General features: G+C 39.6%; 1 protein-coding gene across 1 annotated transcript in view; it reads left to right on the plus strand.

The window, feature by feature from the left end:
* The first annotated feature begins 3,635 nt into the window (after nt 1-3,635).
* The window catches only part of npas3 (neuronal PAS domain protein 3), a 219,253-nt gene continuing 206,698 nt past the window's right edge, over nt 3,636-16,190 (plus strand). Inside the window, exon 1 of the mRNA XM_030781851.1 lies at nt 3,636-3,790. Coding sequence (XP_030637711.1) covers nt 3,636-3,790 — 155 coding nt within the window. The remainder of the gene's footprint in view (nt 3,791-16,190) is intronic.

Genomic DNA, 16,190 nt, shown 5'->3' on the forward strand with positions numbered 1-16,190 from the left:
AGAACAAACAGCTGACCCTTGACAAAGAGTACCCTGCAGTACTCATCATTCTATCAAACCCTGCTCAAACTCTTTCCAAAAAAAAAAAATCTCTCTCTGCCTTCACTGACTGTAAATATCAGTAAATTTGCATTGTGCTCTGTTCTCCATCTGTTTAGGATCTGTTCAGGGGCATACTTACAGCTTTTGTCTGCCCTCGTAATAAACGAGCATTTATTTATTTGTTTGTTTGTTTGTTTGTTTATTTATTCAGAAAGGCCGAGGTATGCGGTCTGGTCTGTGCTGCGCTGTATTGATTATACAGGTTTTCAGGGGGAAAGCTGTGTACCATTAAACCGCCGATGTCATGTGGGAGGCTAGAGGCTGCCCTGGATCTGTCTCATGCAGTTTAGAAAAGCACGGCAGACAAATAAATGCAATACGGACCACTGCAAACAACTGAGGAAGTAAACAGAAGAAACTGTTAATCTAATTGTATTAGGGGGGGAACCTTGCGCTGTTGGCTCTGAGGTTTCAGTGCAATCTATTTGATTTTATCCTGGGAAGGTAGAGCAGGGTAGAGCTGTTCTCTGGGTCTGTTTATTAAAGGTGTTTCATTAGCTGTAGTTAAAGGGAAGCCTCAGTTTCCAGTCTCAGGTGAGCCCCTCTATGCTCCTCTTTATTGGTAGTTAATCATACCGGTCCATCATCAAAGGAAGCATTTTTCATTCTATAAAGAGGCGGTTTGTGAGTTATGCTCTCCCCAGCCCGTGCTGCAGCGTGTAGCAGTGTGATATGACACAGGCACCTTTATCATCAAGCTCTAAATGTTTCTCATTTGCTTAGCCTTGTCAAAAAATTGTAAAAATTCAAAGACTGTCCTTAAACAAATTTACTGATTAATCAATCCTGCTAAAAAAACAAACAAACCCTCAAATATGCTTGCAGACGATCGTAAATTTGGCCGTCCTTTTGAAAAAGCACCCTAATATTTGTCTTTGCTTTCAAAGCCTCCCTGTTGCTTGCAGAGGTCACTAAATGTACATATATATATTATTGAGACCATTAAAAAGCTCCGGGGGAAGTTGATAAAATGACATAAAAATATATTGAGCGTTGATATCTGTCTTTGGTTTATCAAAGGACAAGAAAAGTGTACAGTAGAAGATTCATGAGCGGTAGAGCGAACACAACTGCACGTTCTCACCTCTGAATATTTTAAAGATAAACGCTTATTCAAATTCAGAACAATGACGTTTCAAGAACTCAGGTGTCATTGAGCGGGTAATTTTACAAAGAAAGCAGGCAGCATCATTAGGCTACTTTAAAAAAAAAAGTGAGCATTTTTGCATATCAAACACACATTTGACTTGATACTCATTCAAATCAATGAGCCTAACTAAATTTCGTGACTTGGTTGGTAGTTTCTACATTGTATATTAATGTCATGCAGTACATACTTGCCTTGATAGCTTCCAATTCAAAACACAACATCCCAGGAGCTGTTGCAATTCCCTTGTGAATTATACTGTAATAACAAGGTGTGTCATTAACAAAAAGTGAACTGAACCTTCTTAGCTTCTCCAATGAGGTTTTGTTTCAGTAAAGTCAAGAGCTGAATTACAAAATGAGTAAAGATTATTATAAACTTTAACACAGGCCTTGCACATGCTGAGGTCAATTTGGGAAAGATTTAAGACACTTGTTCTGCTACCCACAGGATTCAAAACCTGGCTAACAGTTTACATACTATGCATTTGCTAATAATGAAGAAACTGTCTAAACAACTTTTCTCCGTCCCTCACACCCTTCACATTTTTATCAAAGTATTGTTCCGGCTCTTTGTCAGTATGCACATATATTCTGAGGAGAAAAAAAGGAATGAAGTTAAATATTTAGACAATAAGATATGTCAATATCATCATAAAAGAATGCCAGAATAATGCAGTATCTCCTGATCTTTCCAACAACAGGCATCTATATGGTGAGCTATCAAGGATAAGATATTCAGGACAATTTCATACCCAAACTCACTGTCAAAACTTTCACGTGGGTTTAGAGTAAAATACGAGCTTCTTGTTTAGACGATCTAAAATTGCAGACAAATTGTATAAATTAGGTATTATCTTAGCAATATACATACAGGGGTATATACATGCATAAATACATCCTCGATAATGGTGCACAAACACAATAAAGTCAAATGTTTTGATTTTGGTTTGAGTGTGTTTGATTGAAACGAAAATTTGAAGTAACGTCCCCACCACTGCCCCGTCCTTCGGGCTACAAAGGGTTACTGCTGCGGCATCTCCTGCGCGCTCCTGCCCCAGTCTTTGATTGGCTATGAGGTAGCGACGCGCGCTCCGGAGTCATCCACGCGGTGCAGTTAATCAGTGGCAGCTCAATCTGTGTTCAGCTTTTCACATGCGCTAGGAATGGCATTGCTGCACAGTAGGGCACACACGAACACCTTCACTGGGAGAAATCACACCGCAACAGACTACCAACAAATGCACCGCGGCACATTCGAGCATAGCATCTTCAGACAAGCCGTTCCGGAGACACCTCACACACAAACAACATCACCTGCAACAACAGCTAAGAGGAACCCATGAGTTGATAATTCTTTCTGAAACACGAGAACACTAGCACAACAACACAACTACAGGATACGAATCGAATACGTCATCGTTATTTATTCGGACTTCGCGTGCGCCGAGGCGCAAAGCCTGATTTCACTTTCTTGATTAATAGGCTACGTGCTTTTCAATCGATTATCGAGCGTGTAAACACTGAATATCCGCTTTTTGAAGACGGAGCACAATGGATATAGCCCCAATTCTACATTTGTGATTTTGTACAAAACTGTTACACAACAGGAAAATTGTATCAAATTAATATAAACCCTAAAAGGATGTTGTGTAAACTTTGGAAAGACGCCTGTCAGAGACAGAGATTAATTCGAACAATTGCCTGATATCAAAGTAATAATCAGACCAAGAAAGCGTTTTCACATTTGAAATGTGCGTAGTTTAAACTTAATGACCATACATTTTTTGACTGATTGAGACAGTAACTTTGACAGATGTTAACGCTTAACACTAACTTTTATCTGAACTTAGGCACTTAAGTTTTGTTCCCGTAACACAAATTCAGAGTCACGGAACTATTATAGTTAAGAGCAGAAATACTAATGTTAAAGGTTTATTTTTAACCTAATTAATTTTACATCCTTAAATCGTTCGATCTTTCGTCTTTTCGATCTTTTCAGTCTTTCACCGGTCATTTTCCGTACTTTTACTCAACAATCAGGTACTGTTGTTGCGATATTCTATGTTATTATTATTATACGTCAGTCGTAACTTAAGGACTGATTCCGTTTAGGTTTGGAAAAAACTTAAAACGCTCAAACACCTTCCGTGTTAACAGGACGACTCAATTCGCTGGCTAAAGCCTACACCACTGGCATCAATGTCATTGCAAGCCCCCTAGAAGCAGCAGTTGTGTCTTTGCTGATAGAAATCAAGACGTAGAATGGCCGATGCGCTTGTAACCATCACTAATGGGATTGTGTTGTGACTTGTTCGGCTGGAGGGAAGGTTGTTCTTGCATATATCCACATAGACTCAGTACGTGTTCAATTCATTTGAGCGGGGATGATCAGGATCTTCCCGGATTTCAGCGTTCAGGTGACGGCGGCAGCAGGTGGAGGAGCCGGGGGAATGCCAGCAGGTTCTGCCGTGGGGAGAGTCCCCGGTGCAACTAACGGGAACCCGCAGAACGTCCAGGGGTTAACGTCTTATCAGCAAAGGTATGTGGACTTTATTGAAAATCACTTGAAATCAGTTGTTTTGCAGATTTGCATAGAATTTCACGCATGACAACTGCGTGTTTGTTGTCACTCATTTTTGCAGACAAGTTTTTCACAGACTATTGTTTGTGCCTTTTTGCACAGACAAAGTCTACTCCACAAAACACCGCGAGTTAGCTGATTACATAGAAGTATTTTCTCATGGTGACATAAGCAACTGCACTAGTAGCCTACTTCATATAGTCCATTTATTAGCATTAAACTGAATATAGTAAAAAAAGGGAAAAAAAGTGATATCTCACTTCAGGTTTGACTAAACTTAGTAGCTAAATGGCGGGTTTCAGGCTTTCTTTAGGTTTCCAAATAGTAATATCTGAACAAACGGAATGTTTGGAAGCCTAATACGCTAAATGAGGTATACAGCCTTAACCTGAAGCAGTAATATATGACGTATTTAACGGTTAAAGCGTATATATGTAACGGTGATCTAAAGATTGCCCTGTCACGTTAAAAAAGGATCTCCAAACGCGCACACGTTCACTACCACTGAAATTACCTTATGGAATGAACATAAGGTCAAAGTCAATTTTATCATGACATTTCGAGTAGTCTAATATAAAATGCGTTTTCCCTAAATACTTGTTAATTGCAAGGCAAGTCGATGAACGATTAACTTAGTTTGCATTTGCCCAAAACTAGAGCTCAGACGCGCACATACCTGCGTAAAATAACAGTTACGGATTTGGTGGGAGTACTCAACTTTTAAACGTTCTGAAAATAATTTTCCCAAGTTATGTATCACTTAAATATATGAAAACTTGCACACAATACAAACATGTTTACGTTTGTCGAAAGACTGTAAGGGTAATAAAACGCTCGAAACAATATACTTCTATTTCAACATTTTGTAAGTATTGTCAAAATTTGATTTTGCTATGGCAAAATCAATATTTGTAACATATCAGATGTGACACAGTCAGACAGTTTCACACTCTGACATTATTTCAGCTGTTTTTCAATTAGAGTCAAAAATTTGAACACTTGTAACGTTTTATTCAATTAAACAATGAAAGAGGGCATGCGAATTTGCACAGCATTAGGCGGCAAAGGCTTCATGTCAGGTGGTGACCTTGACGGGTCACGGGTTATGATGAGTTTTCGCTCAGTAGAAACGCACATACGTTGAGTATTTCATCTGCACATTTTCACTAACAAGTCTGTACCTATATATTGTCAAATACATATATTTATCAAAAGTTAAAGACTAACATCAGTACAGTTTGTCCCAATACATTTGGCTAAATTCAAAGGTTTCCAGACAACACAAATTATCAGATCTATCTGGAAACGGGCCTAGCTATACTGTGATCATTAGGCCTATTCATCACACATAAAACGCACTCAAGGTTGTAATGTACCCATTTAGAATCTAAAATATTACACATATAGCCTACATACAGTGCAATTTGCAGTAGCCGATGTTTCGAAGAACAGTGATTGATTTGTAAATCGAAGTTCGAGTCCAGTGAGTCACTTTCTAATCTAGAAATCTGATCTAATCTGTGGTCAGCCTATTTAATTGATTTTAATAACATGTTTGAAGTTAGCGAAGTAATTTCATATTGGTCTGTACTCAGTGCACTGAAATTTAACAACTGATTAGACTCTAATTTACAAAACGAGGACGAAGTAAAACACGTCTGTGTTGCATTTTTGAAGTAACGAGTGTGTTTTAAACACGCACATCTTTAGAAATGTGCATTTGAGCAACCTGTGTTCCGAGAAAATGAAAACTGTTTCCAACTACAACTGAGTGGCGTTGTTGCGCCGGTAGGAGAGAAGATGGGTCCTATTGCACAGAGCGCGAGCCTGGAAAAGCTGGAAAATGCAGACAAACAGACAGAGAAAAAAAGCTTTAGAGAGCGCTGGAGACAAGGGGTTCTTGCGGAGAAAATGCGATGATATGTTAGTCCCGTTTATATATTGATTCTTGCACTGTTTTACCCCAAGCCCGATGTAGAAGGACAGCCGCTGGATTTAAGAAGCGTCCCCCGGTTTCCACTCACTTTCTTGGCATGCCTTTGGAGCTCGATCGCGGCTTATTTTCGCCCCTTTCTTCACGCACATGAACGCCTATACAAGAAGAGAGGGACACGACTGGTCCAGAGAACCGCTATGGCGCTGCTCAGATACTCATAGCTTACATATCGCACTGCTGTCGGTCGTCTCGGCTTAATGTCTGAATAAATCTGAAGAAAAAAGTAAGAAATCAAATAAATGCAGGAAGATGGCGCCCACCAAGCCTAGCATTCAACAAGACCCCTCAAGAAGAGAACGGTAACGCTTGGTTTGTTCTGTCTCTGTGTAACCGTTGTCGCCGCTCATGACATGCGATGCAATTTTGAGTGAGATGTCAGAAGTTTCGATAGAGCTCTTTCTGCAGGGGTGCGTTTGACAATTGGGACCTTGACGTTTGGGTAACAGGTATATACCTGAAGGCGTATGTTTTACAGAACAGAGTGTACACCGCGCATTGACTGGTGCGCTCTTCAGAGAGATGCACAGTAATGTAGTATCCACTTTGGCGTTGTTTAGGTGTCTGTTTGTGGCTATCAAGGACCAGGAATCTTTTTGAGTGTGTCGCTGACATGCCGCTGTTTGTTTAAGCACAGCTTCCTTGTGTGGCTAGGCCAGGCTGTACTGTACTTGTCTCCGTGCTGCTTTGCAGCAGGACCGTAGAAGCTTGTGAGAAATTAGCATAAACCAGCAACCAGCTGTTGAAGAACTTTAAATGTAGCGCATGGATTACTTCAGTACCCAATCGGATCAGACGCCATCCGCCAGGTAATGTCAGAAACGGTGACACGATGCGGTCTTTGGAGCGGTCTTTTATCAGCTTTGTGTTTGCTTGAGTTCATACAATAGTACACTATGAAATATATGAACGACTGTACTGTGATTTAAAATAGAAAACTGCTAAAAATGTGGCACTGCACTGAGACCTTAAACTTGATGTGTTCCTCCTAATATTTGTTGATTCGTACAAGATAAAAATTGTTATTTTTTTTCTCTCTTATTTATCTCCCTGTTCAGTATTCTGTAGTTCTAGTAACTTTCAGACGTTTCCATGATTGTCAACCGTTGCCCAGTATGAGGGGAAAAATATCTCTAAAAGATTTCACGTTGTGTTTGAAAGTTAATTAACATATCTTATCATATTTTCAGGTATTATTCTTTTACTGATTGTTTTGGATTAGACTTGTGAGATAGAGCCTGTGGGAAGGGTAAAAACTTAGTCCAAAAAGATTGCATATCACGGTTCATAATCTTTTAATTACACAGACTTTTTAATGACTTGGACTTAAAACGGTTTAAATGTAGAATAAAGAAATGACTGAGGAATCTTTTGTCTTATCTTATTTTATCCTGACCAGACTACAGTATCATACGCAAGGTTCAAGAAGGACAATGCACTCACATGAACCATAATTCTTTCAGCTGAATTATTCTCCTCTCAAATATTAAGAAGGCAATAAAAAGCCGCAAAGCACCTACTATTAAAATAGACCCCTCCAGTGCTTTAACTACAACTAGTATTTCATGCAGTCTGTGTGTGTGTAGAGTCACAGCAGCAAAAAATGTTTATTGCTAAGGAAGGTTCCTGTAATCTCTCTGGCAGGAGCGTATTTGTGTACCATTCTGGGTATATCTGTGAGATAGCTATCTCCATGATGGAATTAATTTTGAAGGGGAAACTTCATAGCTTGTGCATGAGTGCTCTCTTTATCACGTCTCATATATTGGCATCCAAGGCAACAATATCAAGCTCTGTGATTTGATATTTTGGTCCTTCTTGCATTTTGAACCCAAAAAAAAAAATCGCCCGGCCCCAACAAAAAAAATTTGATGAAGGGCAGGAGTTGGATTATTTCGATTTGAGATGCGTTTTAATAGTGTCCTTATGTTTTATCTATGTATCTGTCTATCTGTTTATTTATGTATTTGTTAGAGTGACGCTCCCTGGGTATAACTGACAAATGGCTATGGAACTTGTCATTAATAGGGAAAAAGAGAGAAGAAATAGCTGAGTTAGTAACACGCTGGCTCTGAGATCACACACAGCAGAGACCACAAAAGTTGGCTTTGTGTCTTAGGAATCAGCCCCCCTCCCCTCCCCTTCTCTCCCTCCTCTGGGCAAACAAAAGTGCTAAATTGTCCCATTTCCTTCTCTATTAGTGCTGAGGATTTATAGAAAAGAATTAAAGAAGTCTTGGAAGCTGGACTCAAAACAGAGAGTGTAATGTTATGGTGAAACTGATTTATGTGTGGTTGTTGTTTGGTGTTTTTTTTTTATACAATTTTTTTTTTCCAGTCGAGTGGAGCCATCATACAAAGCTCACTGTTGTTTTCCCCTGTGAGGCATCAAATCTTCTTCTGTATCAACAGGTTTAGAAAGGACTGTGTCTTTTTGAGCCTTGGCACTTTTAAATAGGATGGTGAGGATGATGATGATGATGATGATGATTGAATGTTGAAAGATTCGTCAAAACAACAAGACCAAAAATAAGGAGAAAAAACGTCGGGATAGGATAGCTTTGACATCTTTATGAGAGCTCGCCACGTTTGAGAGATGTTTTAGGACATGAAGTAGTTGACAAAAAATGATAAAGTGCATTAGAAAGAAAAAAAAAGAACATTACATCTTGTCGTTCTGCTGTATAGAATCGGGCTGTGTTTATGGTAGGTGCACCAGCCTTTTGTGTTTACAGAGTGAAGGAGCACAAATCATTGGGTTGTAATATCTGTACAGAAGCACAAAGCATGAGGCAGCTCTGTTTCCTGATTGGTTTCTGCAATACATGGTAAGGAACGGTGGGTGTATAGGAGGTTTAATATGTATTTATCACCATCAGGATTAATCTGAGGTTTTGTTTCTTGTGACCATCTGTAGAGAGACGCTGCGCTTGTTGTTGCGGTGATTACGGCTGTGTGTGTGTGTGTGTGTCTCTCTCTTTCTCCCTTTATGCCAGGCTGTTATTGTGAAGGTCAGTGTAGGGAGAGAAGCAGACATAAAGAGAACGCATCCCTGCTGCCGCCACATTCCACGCATGCTGCATTTTAGCTCACCTCGTCCTGTCGTGCGTTTTCACGCTGTTCTTTTTTTTTATCACTGCTTTTTGTGATGTGATGTTTACTTCGCACACACGCAGGCAATGAAATGGATGATTTGTTTTTCGGTTTGTTTTCTGTCTGTCTGTCGTCCCCCCCCCCCCCCCCCCCCACTCTCCCTTACGCGATGTGGTCTTCATGTGTGTTAACCGTTCGTAGGAGTCTATGACGGACAGCTTTTAGTTTCCGAAGCAATGCACCTGCAAAACCTCGTGTCATAAACACCACCCCCTCCCTCTTTTTAATATATAATCCACTGCCTGAGCGTGAGATGGCATTTAGCTGTTGTCATTCAGCCGATATGGACATCTGCTTATTTACTGTATCACAGGCATTGCAGAGGTGTGAGCTGGTCGCAAATGAATTCAAACAAATGCCATAGCACTGAGCAACGGGGTTTTATTTTGTCTGTTTCTCCTTCTCTTACCTGTAGAATGGAGTCATTGCCATACCCGCCTGCCCTCCGACTCCTCCTTTACAAGCCTGTCCTTGAGTCTGGACCATATATATATATGTGGGTGTGTGTGCGCGTGAGTGTGTGTATGCGTGTGTGTATGTATATATCTTTGCCCATTGGATTTCACCTGTAAAGCACTCATTCACTTAAGTCTCATCGAAGTGGTAAGACGGATGAGAAATTCCCTTAGGGAGCAGCGTGTCCCTCGGACGCTGTCGTGGATGCGTTGTGTTGCGTAGATAAAGCAAAGCAAGTGCTTCTGTCTGTTGAATTTTCACAGTGGACATCAGACCTTCATTTGCTCCCCTGCTCCAGGAGCCACATGCTTAGGCCACTGATTTCCATCTGTCCCTTTGGTTTGGTGTGAGCCACATATTTAATGCCAGCAGCAAGAGGTTGCACTTTTTTTTTTTCGTTATTTTTTTTTCTCTTGTTCCTTTTCCACTGTGTGTGTGTGTGTGTGTGTGTGTGTGTGCACATGTGTGTGTCTCTGCTTCTTGACTCAGACAACCCCTGGACAACGGCATCACTCCACCTCCAATCTGCCAGCACTTGTATCCGTGTGAATCTACACTTTTCTTTCTCTTGGTTCCTCTCTCTGTGGCTGGGAGGCTGCTACCCTCTGAAAATACATCTCTGTCCTCTCGCACAGGACGTTAACATTAACAACCTGAAGCCTCCATGACCCCCCCCCCCCCCCTTACATTATCGTGAAATGATGTGACCACAGGCACTTGCATAACCTACATACGTGACTGCTACCTCTCTCTCTCTCTCTCTGTGCAAATGCAATTGATTATTCAAGTTAGACAGAACAGGAGGTGGAACCCACGTCCCGACGAAGTGCCCTTGGTGCCCCCCCCCCCCCCCCCCCCATTCATGTCACACGCTACGTAAGTGGATTGAGGGTGGACGGGACCCCACCTGTCACTGCTATAACTAAATATTCTCACCAGTAATTTTGCATGGAAACAGGGGTAATCCCTGGGTGGCGTTTGCTGAGAACTTTACTGTAGCTTGCGGACGTATTCTGTCGGTAAAAGCATTCCTTAAGCATGGCGTCATCGAAAGAAGCCCCTGTGTTCGGCCTTTATACGCTAGCTTTGTGTCGTGTTTTTCCCATGCTCGTGTTAGCACAGACTCATTCAAATCCACAAAGCTGAAGCTCTGGACTTTCATTAAAAAAAAAAAAAAAAAGAGAGAAAAAACAAAAACAAAAATAAAACTAAAAAAAACAAAAAACAACCATACACTCCCAGTGTCTCTCTACTCTCAATGGCAGTCGCTAAGCTCATTTATTGATGATCTGTTTTCCCTGTTACGGGGTGTGTTACGGAGTGTAAGCGGTAATTGGCTGAAGAATAGGTTTCCTCTCCTGTAATAAGGCTAAAATACTTTCCTACTCTTGACGAATGAGGCTTTTTCCACAGCCATTTTCCATGTGGCTGTGGGAAAGGTCAGCTTCCTATTGATATGTCACAATACCCAGTAGCTAAAGTAAACACATAAAAAAAAAAACAGAAAAAAAACTTTGAATACTCCCACTGCCTTTGAGAAAATTAAAAAAAAAAACAACAACAACAAAACAAACTCTGCTTTTCAGTAAATAATTTTGAAGTTTTGCCATGAATAACTTGTTTTAAATGAACAAGCTGTGTTTTTAAGCTTACACTAGAGCTATTTAGTTTCCTTGAATTCAATTGGCTTAAAGCCATTGACTTCTAAAACAAGAGATGATTTTTTTTTAAAAAACTGGTTAGCACCTATCAAGGTACCATTAAGTTGTTTGTGTAGAGACGAGTGCTATTCAGTTTGCCTCTGCTATTATTTTTTTTTGTGTATTTGTTTATTTATTTATTTTTGGGGTGTTCAGAAAATGTATTTTCCCTGTTTCCACACCTGAACCTTTTGTTCTTGAAATCAATGGTTTTTGTGTCTAAATAGGGCCCCCCCATGACTTAAATGGACAGAAATGGACTCTCTACTTTTATAGATGCAATGACGCATGTTGGTCTGTTACACTTGGGAGGCATGTCTGGGTGACAACAACAACAACAACAACAACAACAAAAGCAGTTAAAGAAAAAATCTCATGTACAGTGTGAATTGGTGCAAGCCATTTCGGATAGCGTCAGTTCCCTCTGTTTGTGCATGTGTCTCCTCGTTTCCTTGCCAACTCAAATCATTTAGAGAACAAACAAAGTAACAGCAAATTATTTACCATGTTCAAACTACTGGCAGGATATTGGGCTGGAATGCAAAATGAACGCTTTTCTCCAAGAGAAAAACAAAACGAAACAAACAAACAAAAAAAAAAACAACTGAAAGATTCACATGCCTGCTTTTTCCCAAGACAGTGATAAATTAACCATACCAATTTCTTCACCTGAAATGACACTGAGAGCATGACTGTGACTAGTCTCACTGGCTGCAATTGTAGCAGTTTATTCTATGAGATACAGGCCTGTAGAAAATGAATCTGTGGTCTATTTGTAATTTTCTAATTTTATTTTTAATGGAGTGGGGTGGGGTGTGTGTGGGCGTGTGTGTGTGTGTGTTGGGGGGGGGGGGGGTACTTTGGCATTGTTTGTGTTATGAAAGACTTGACCAAACATTTATTTGGCTTGAGGTTTGAGGACATCTAAACATCTTTTGCCCACTGAAGTTAATTTCATATTGAATCTGCTGGGGGAGTACAAACAGTGGTGCTGTACTCCTCCAGTTAGACTGACCTGTTCCCCCCAGTTAGACTGACCTGTTAGCCTCATTCTCTCTCCCTCCACTCTTATCAAGCAAGTATTCCATACAGCCATCACTCAACTTCAGCAGATTAAAAAACAAAAAATCCCAATTCTCTTTACATAGTGCAGCTGTGAGTCTTGAAAGGCAGTGGTACACACACACACACACACACACACACACACACACATATATACACCTACTTACATAATAACTAGGATGTAAGTACGCTGTTATTACTGTAGGGAAACACAGGGCAATCTGAAACCCTGTCTTAGACCATATGTCTGATGTATGACTAAGCTGGTCTTGTGTGAAGGCTTTACCACACAGAATGTGAATACAGTCAGACAGAATATCATCACAATCTATGCACACAGGGATAAGGGTCACTTGATATGAATCACTCCCATTTCCACTGAGGAGAGAAAGGCAAACTACAACACTGTCACACACCATTCAGAGGCTCCAACAAACCTCCAAACTAGAGTCTGTACCGTGTGGGGTTTTTTTTTTCATTCAGTTTTTCAGTTAGTTTGAATATAAATGACTGTTGTGATTTTCGCTGTTTATTTAAGGAAAAAGAGAAATATATGAATAATAAGATCATTGCAATCAAGAATATCTGGGACAAGCTAAATATATTGAAATGCAGATCTCTGCGTGAGATTGATGGGAGAAGAAGTGCTTTAAACTGACGTTAAAGGAGCACACAGCCCTGAAATACAACATCACAACCTTATAGTTTTGCTCAAGAACAGCACTTTTCGTTTTTACTTTACCAGAAGTAGTGAAGGGGTCTTCCGTGTTTTGGCAGACAGTGTGACCCATCATAAAGTTTGCCATCATTTCTAACTTCGGTAAATCGTAAAGAACTCCAGAGCAATCTAGTCTGTGCAGTCTGGTCAGCCATTACGGCTTAAATCCTGAAAAATAAAAAAAAAAAGGTCACCTTTCAAACACAGAAGCCTGTAGATTGCAATGCTTGTTTTATAGATTCTTCTGCTGTTTGTTGTCTGTGTAGAAACTCATTTCAGGGTACTGAGTCTGAGTGGGACCAGTTTACCATCAGTCACGGCCACCTGACGGTGCGACTTTGGGACCTGCTTTATATGAGGCTTCCCTAATAACATGCATGTTTGTAATAACTGTATATGGAAATACAGAGTCATTTTGGTGGTGATGCTTTTTGTTACACTTCAGTTCTGTTACACTACAAATGTACTTTAATTTTGTGTGTACTGACAAGCCTCTTATCAGTACTGGGTGTATTTAGTCAAAGAAAGTAGTCCATTACAGATTAATAATTACTTCTCTCTGACTGTAATGGGATTACTTTACTCATTATGTCCTGGAAAAAGTAATCACACCACACATTACTTTACTGCTAAGTTACTCTCTGTAACTCATATATATCCACAAAGTGCAAAGTACAAAGGATGAAAGTAAATAGTCTCTTCAGTACTTAACAAGTGGTTCAACAACACATTAAGTAACTATTCATGTACTAATAACTCATTCACATTCAGAGTATATGAAGCAGCAAGTCAATCCTTTTTTAGTTCAGGTGAGGAATTGCTTCAAAATATATATCGTCATAAAGAAAAATGAAACAGAATGGGCCGTACAGTGGTCAAGTAATTCAACGGCATGCAAATCACTATACAAAACCAAAAAACCTCTCAGATCGTTATCTGGAAAACCTGCTCCTCTGTGGGGTCAAAACAAGATCAACGAGGCTGAAACGGGAATGCTGAGATTTTAAATAAGAGCAACAAGATTTGCTTTAAGTGGGTTTTGCCAAACTTTTTCCGTAATTTGTAGCTAAAAAGATTATGACCAAAAAAAGGAAGTGTAAACTTGTGCTCATTTTTTTTTTTAAATGGCCTAATAAGCATTATGATCTAGAAATCAATTCTTTTTTGAGCCCGCGTATGAAACAGTTGTTCATATGACGAAAAATGATTTCTATTCACAGACTGTCCGAGTCTTGTTTATGGCATAAATGCGTTTATTTATTTATTTATTTCCCCCCCGTCACTTCACAAGTGTGCTTTTTGAGCTTTCAAACAACACTCAAAGACAGAGAAAAATGTATAGAAAACTTTTCAATTGAATAGAAAACAACTTTTCACAGAGTGTACTTGAAATAGTCTAGGTTCCGTGAACGCACGTCTCTCTCTCTCTCTCTCTCTCTCTTTTTTTTTCCAGAATTTATTTCATGGCTTTGCCTCTCCCTTCTCTTTAATTCTTTTCATCTCATTGTTGCCCTGTGTTTGAAAGTGTAGGTCAGTAAGGATGGCCACTCTCTGAATTTCATGATCTGCGTAGTGGAACAAATTGAAAGCAAAGCCCATATCAATCACACTGAAGGGAAGGTTAATTGTTCCACCTCACAAGGCAACGGACAGATAAACCGGTAATGAAACACTTAAGGCTCTGGTGTTCCAACCCTTGAGGATGAAATAATAGAAAAAAAAAAAAACAAAGGGAATGTTTACTGATCGAGTAATTAAAACAGAAGAAGATGAAGAGGAGGAAGCGGGGGAAAATAAGAAAACTTATCAGTGTGTACACTTTTTTTGATGCCTCTTTGTTATCCACGACTTCAATCAATCGGATCAGCCTTGACCTTTTCCTGCTTCTTTCTCACTCTCTATGTGAGTGTGTGTGTGTGTGTGTGTGCATGCGTGTGTGTTTGTGCCCGTGTCTGTATATTTGTGTGCAATTTTTCTCCCCTCACATGTCGAGTTCTTATGTATCGTAACTTGGGAAGTTGCTAGAAGTTTCCTTCCCAAATGATTGACATGCCTAATTGGAATTATTACTATTTATGTCACAGTCTCCTACTGCTTTTGTTACTGTTGATGGAGGTTGTTTTAGGATGTGGCACTATAAAAGTAAACAATAAACAAACTACGTTAATGAGCAATGTCTGTTATAACGTAGAACAGGATAATTAAAAAAAATTCTTGTTTCTTACCTGGGTTTCACTTTCTGATGGGCAAAAAGTCACCTACTGGTGTTGTTACCATTTGACAGGAGATGCCGAATTAAAGAAGTGCATTCTTTTTTTTTCACCCAAAAAAAGCTTATATTGGCAATTCATGTGCATTTGCATATTTATCTTAAGCTTTAGCCTTTCACTCATAAAAATAAGAGTGGAAATTGTAAATTGCAAACTTCTGAAATAAAACGTAATCTTTACGTGCATGTGTACACACACACACACACGTATATTATATATATGTAGTATTTAGTTAATTGAAGTCTGAAGTCCATGACAGCTATCACAACACCCTGAGTAATTCTGAAAATTAATGAGAATGATAATGCTTAAAAGACTGTTCCAGAGTTTGCCCAAACTCATTAACTAAATCTCTCATTTAAATACATCCTAAAGAGTTTCAAATAGAAAAAAAGAAAACAGACATACATTATTGCCATATAAGCATTAAACGGATTTGAAAATGCTGAGGTACTGAATTTTATGGAAGACTGAAAGTCTATCAGGTTGTATTCAATTCTAGAATCCTCTCCTAAATGCTGGTTCCCCTGCTATAATACCTCGAGATAAACTGTGTGAATCTGAGCAGGAGAGAAAACAGTCCACTGCTCTGGCCCATCTGCCAAGAATATACTCAAGGAAAAAAAAACCTTTTGGGGAATTCTTGCAAGTTTTAAGTCTTTATTTTTGGAAAAGAACAAACAATTAGTGTTTTTTTTTTAAACTTTGTTTTACATTTTTACATTCTCGCACTCTGTGTTCCTGTTCTCGTAATCGGAACGCTACGGTGGAAAGCTAATGTTTTTTTTTTTCGAACTGTAACGTCTCCAGTTTATGTTTTTGTCTGAAAACAGCAGTCGTATTCAAAATAGGTCCTTTTTTTTTTTCTTCAGTCTCGAATACCGCAACTTTGTGAGCACGTCCACCCCCCCCCCCCCCCCCCCCCCCCCCCCCCCCATACAAAAACCTCTCAACAACTCTATTTTGTCGCCTTCTGGGTTAGTCGCTTTTATGTTGAATGGATTGCA

The sequence above is a fragment of the Chanos chanos genome, chromosome 1 (genome assembly GCF_902362185.1).
Source record: "Chanos chanos chromosome 1, fChaCha1.1, whole genome shotgun sequence".
Taxonomy (NCBI): Eukaryota; Metazoa; Chordata; class Actinopteri; order Gonorynchiformes; family Chanidae; genus Chanos; species Chanos chanos.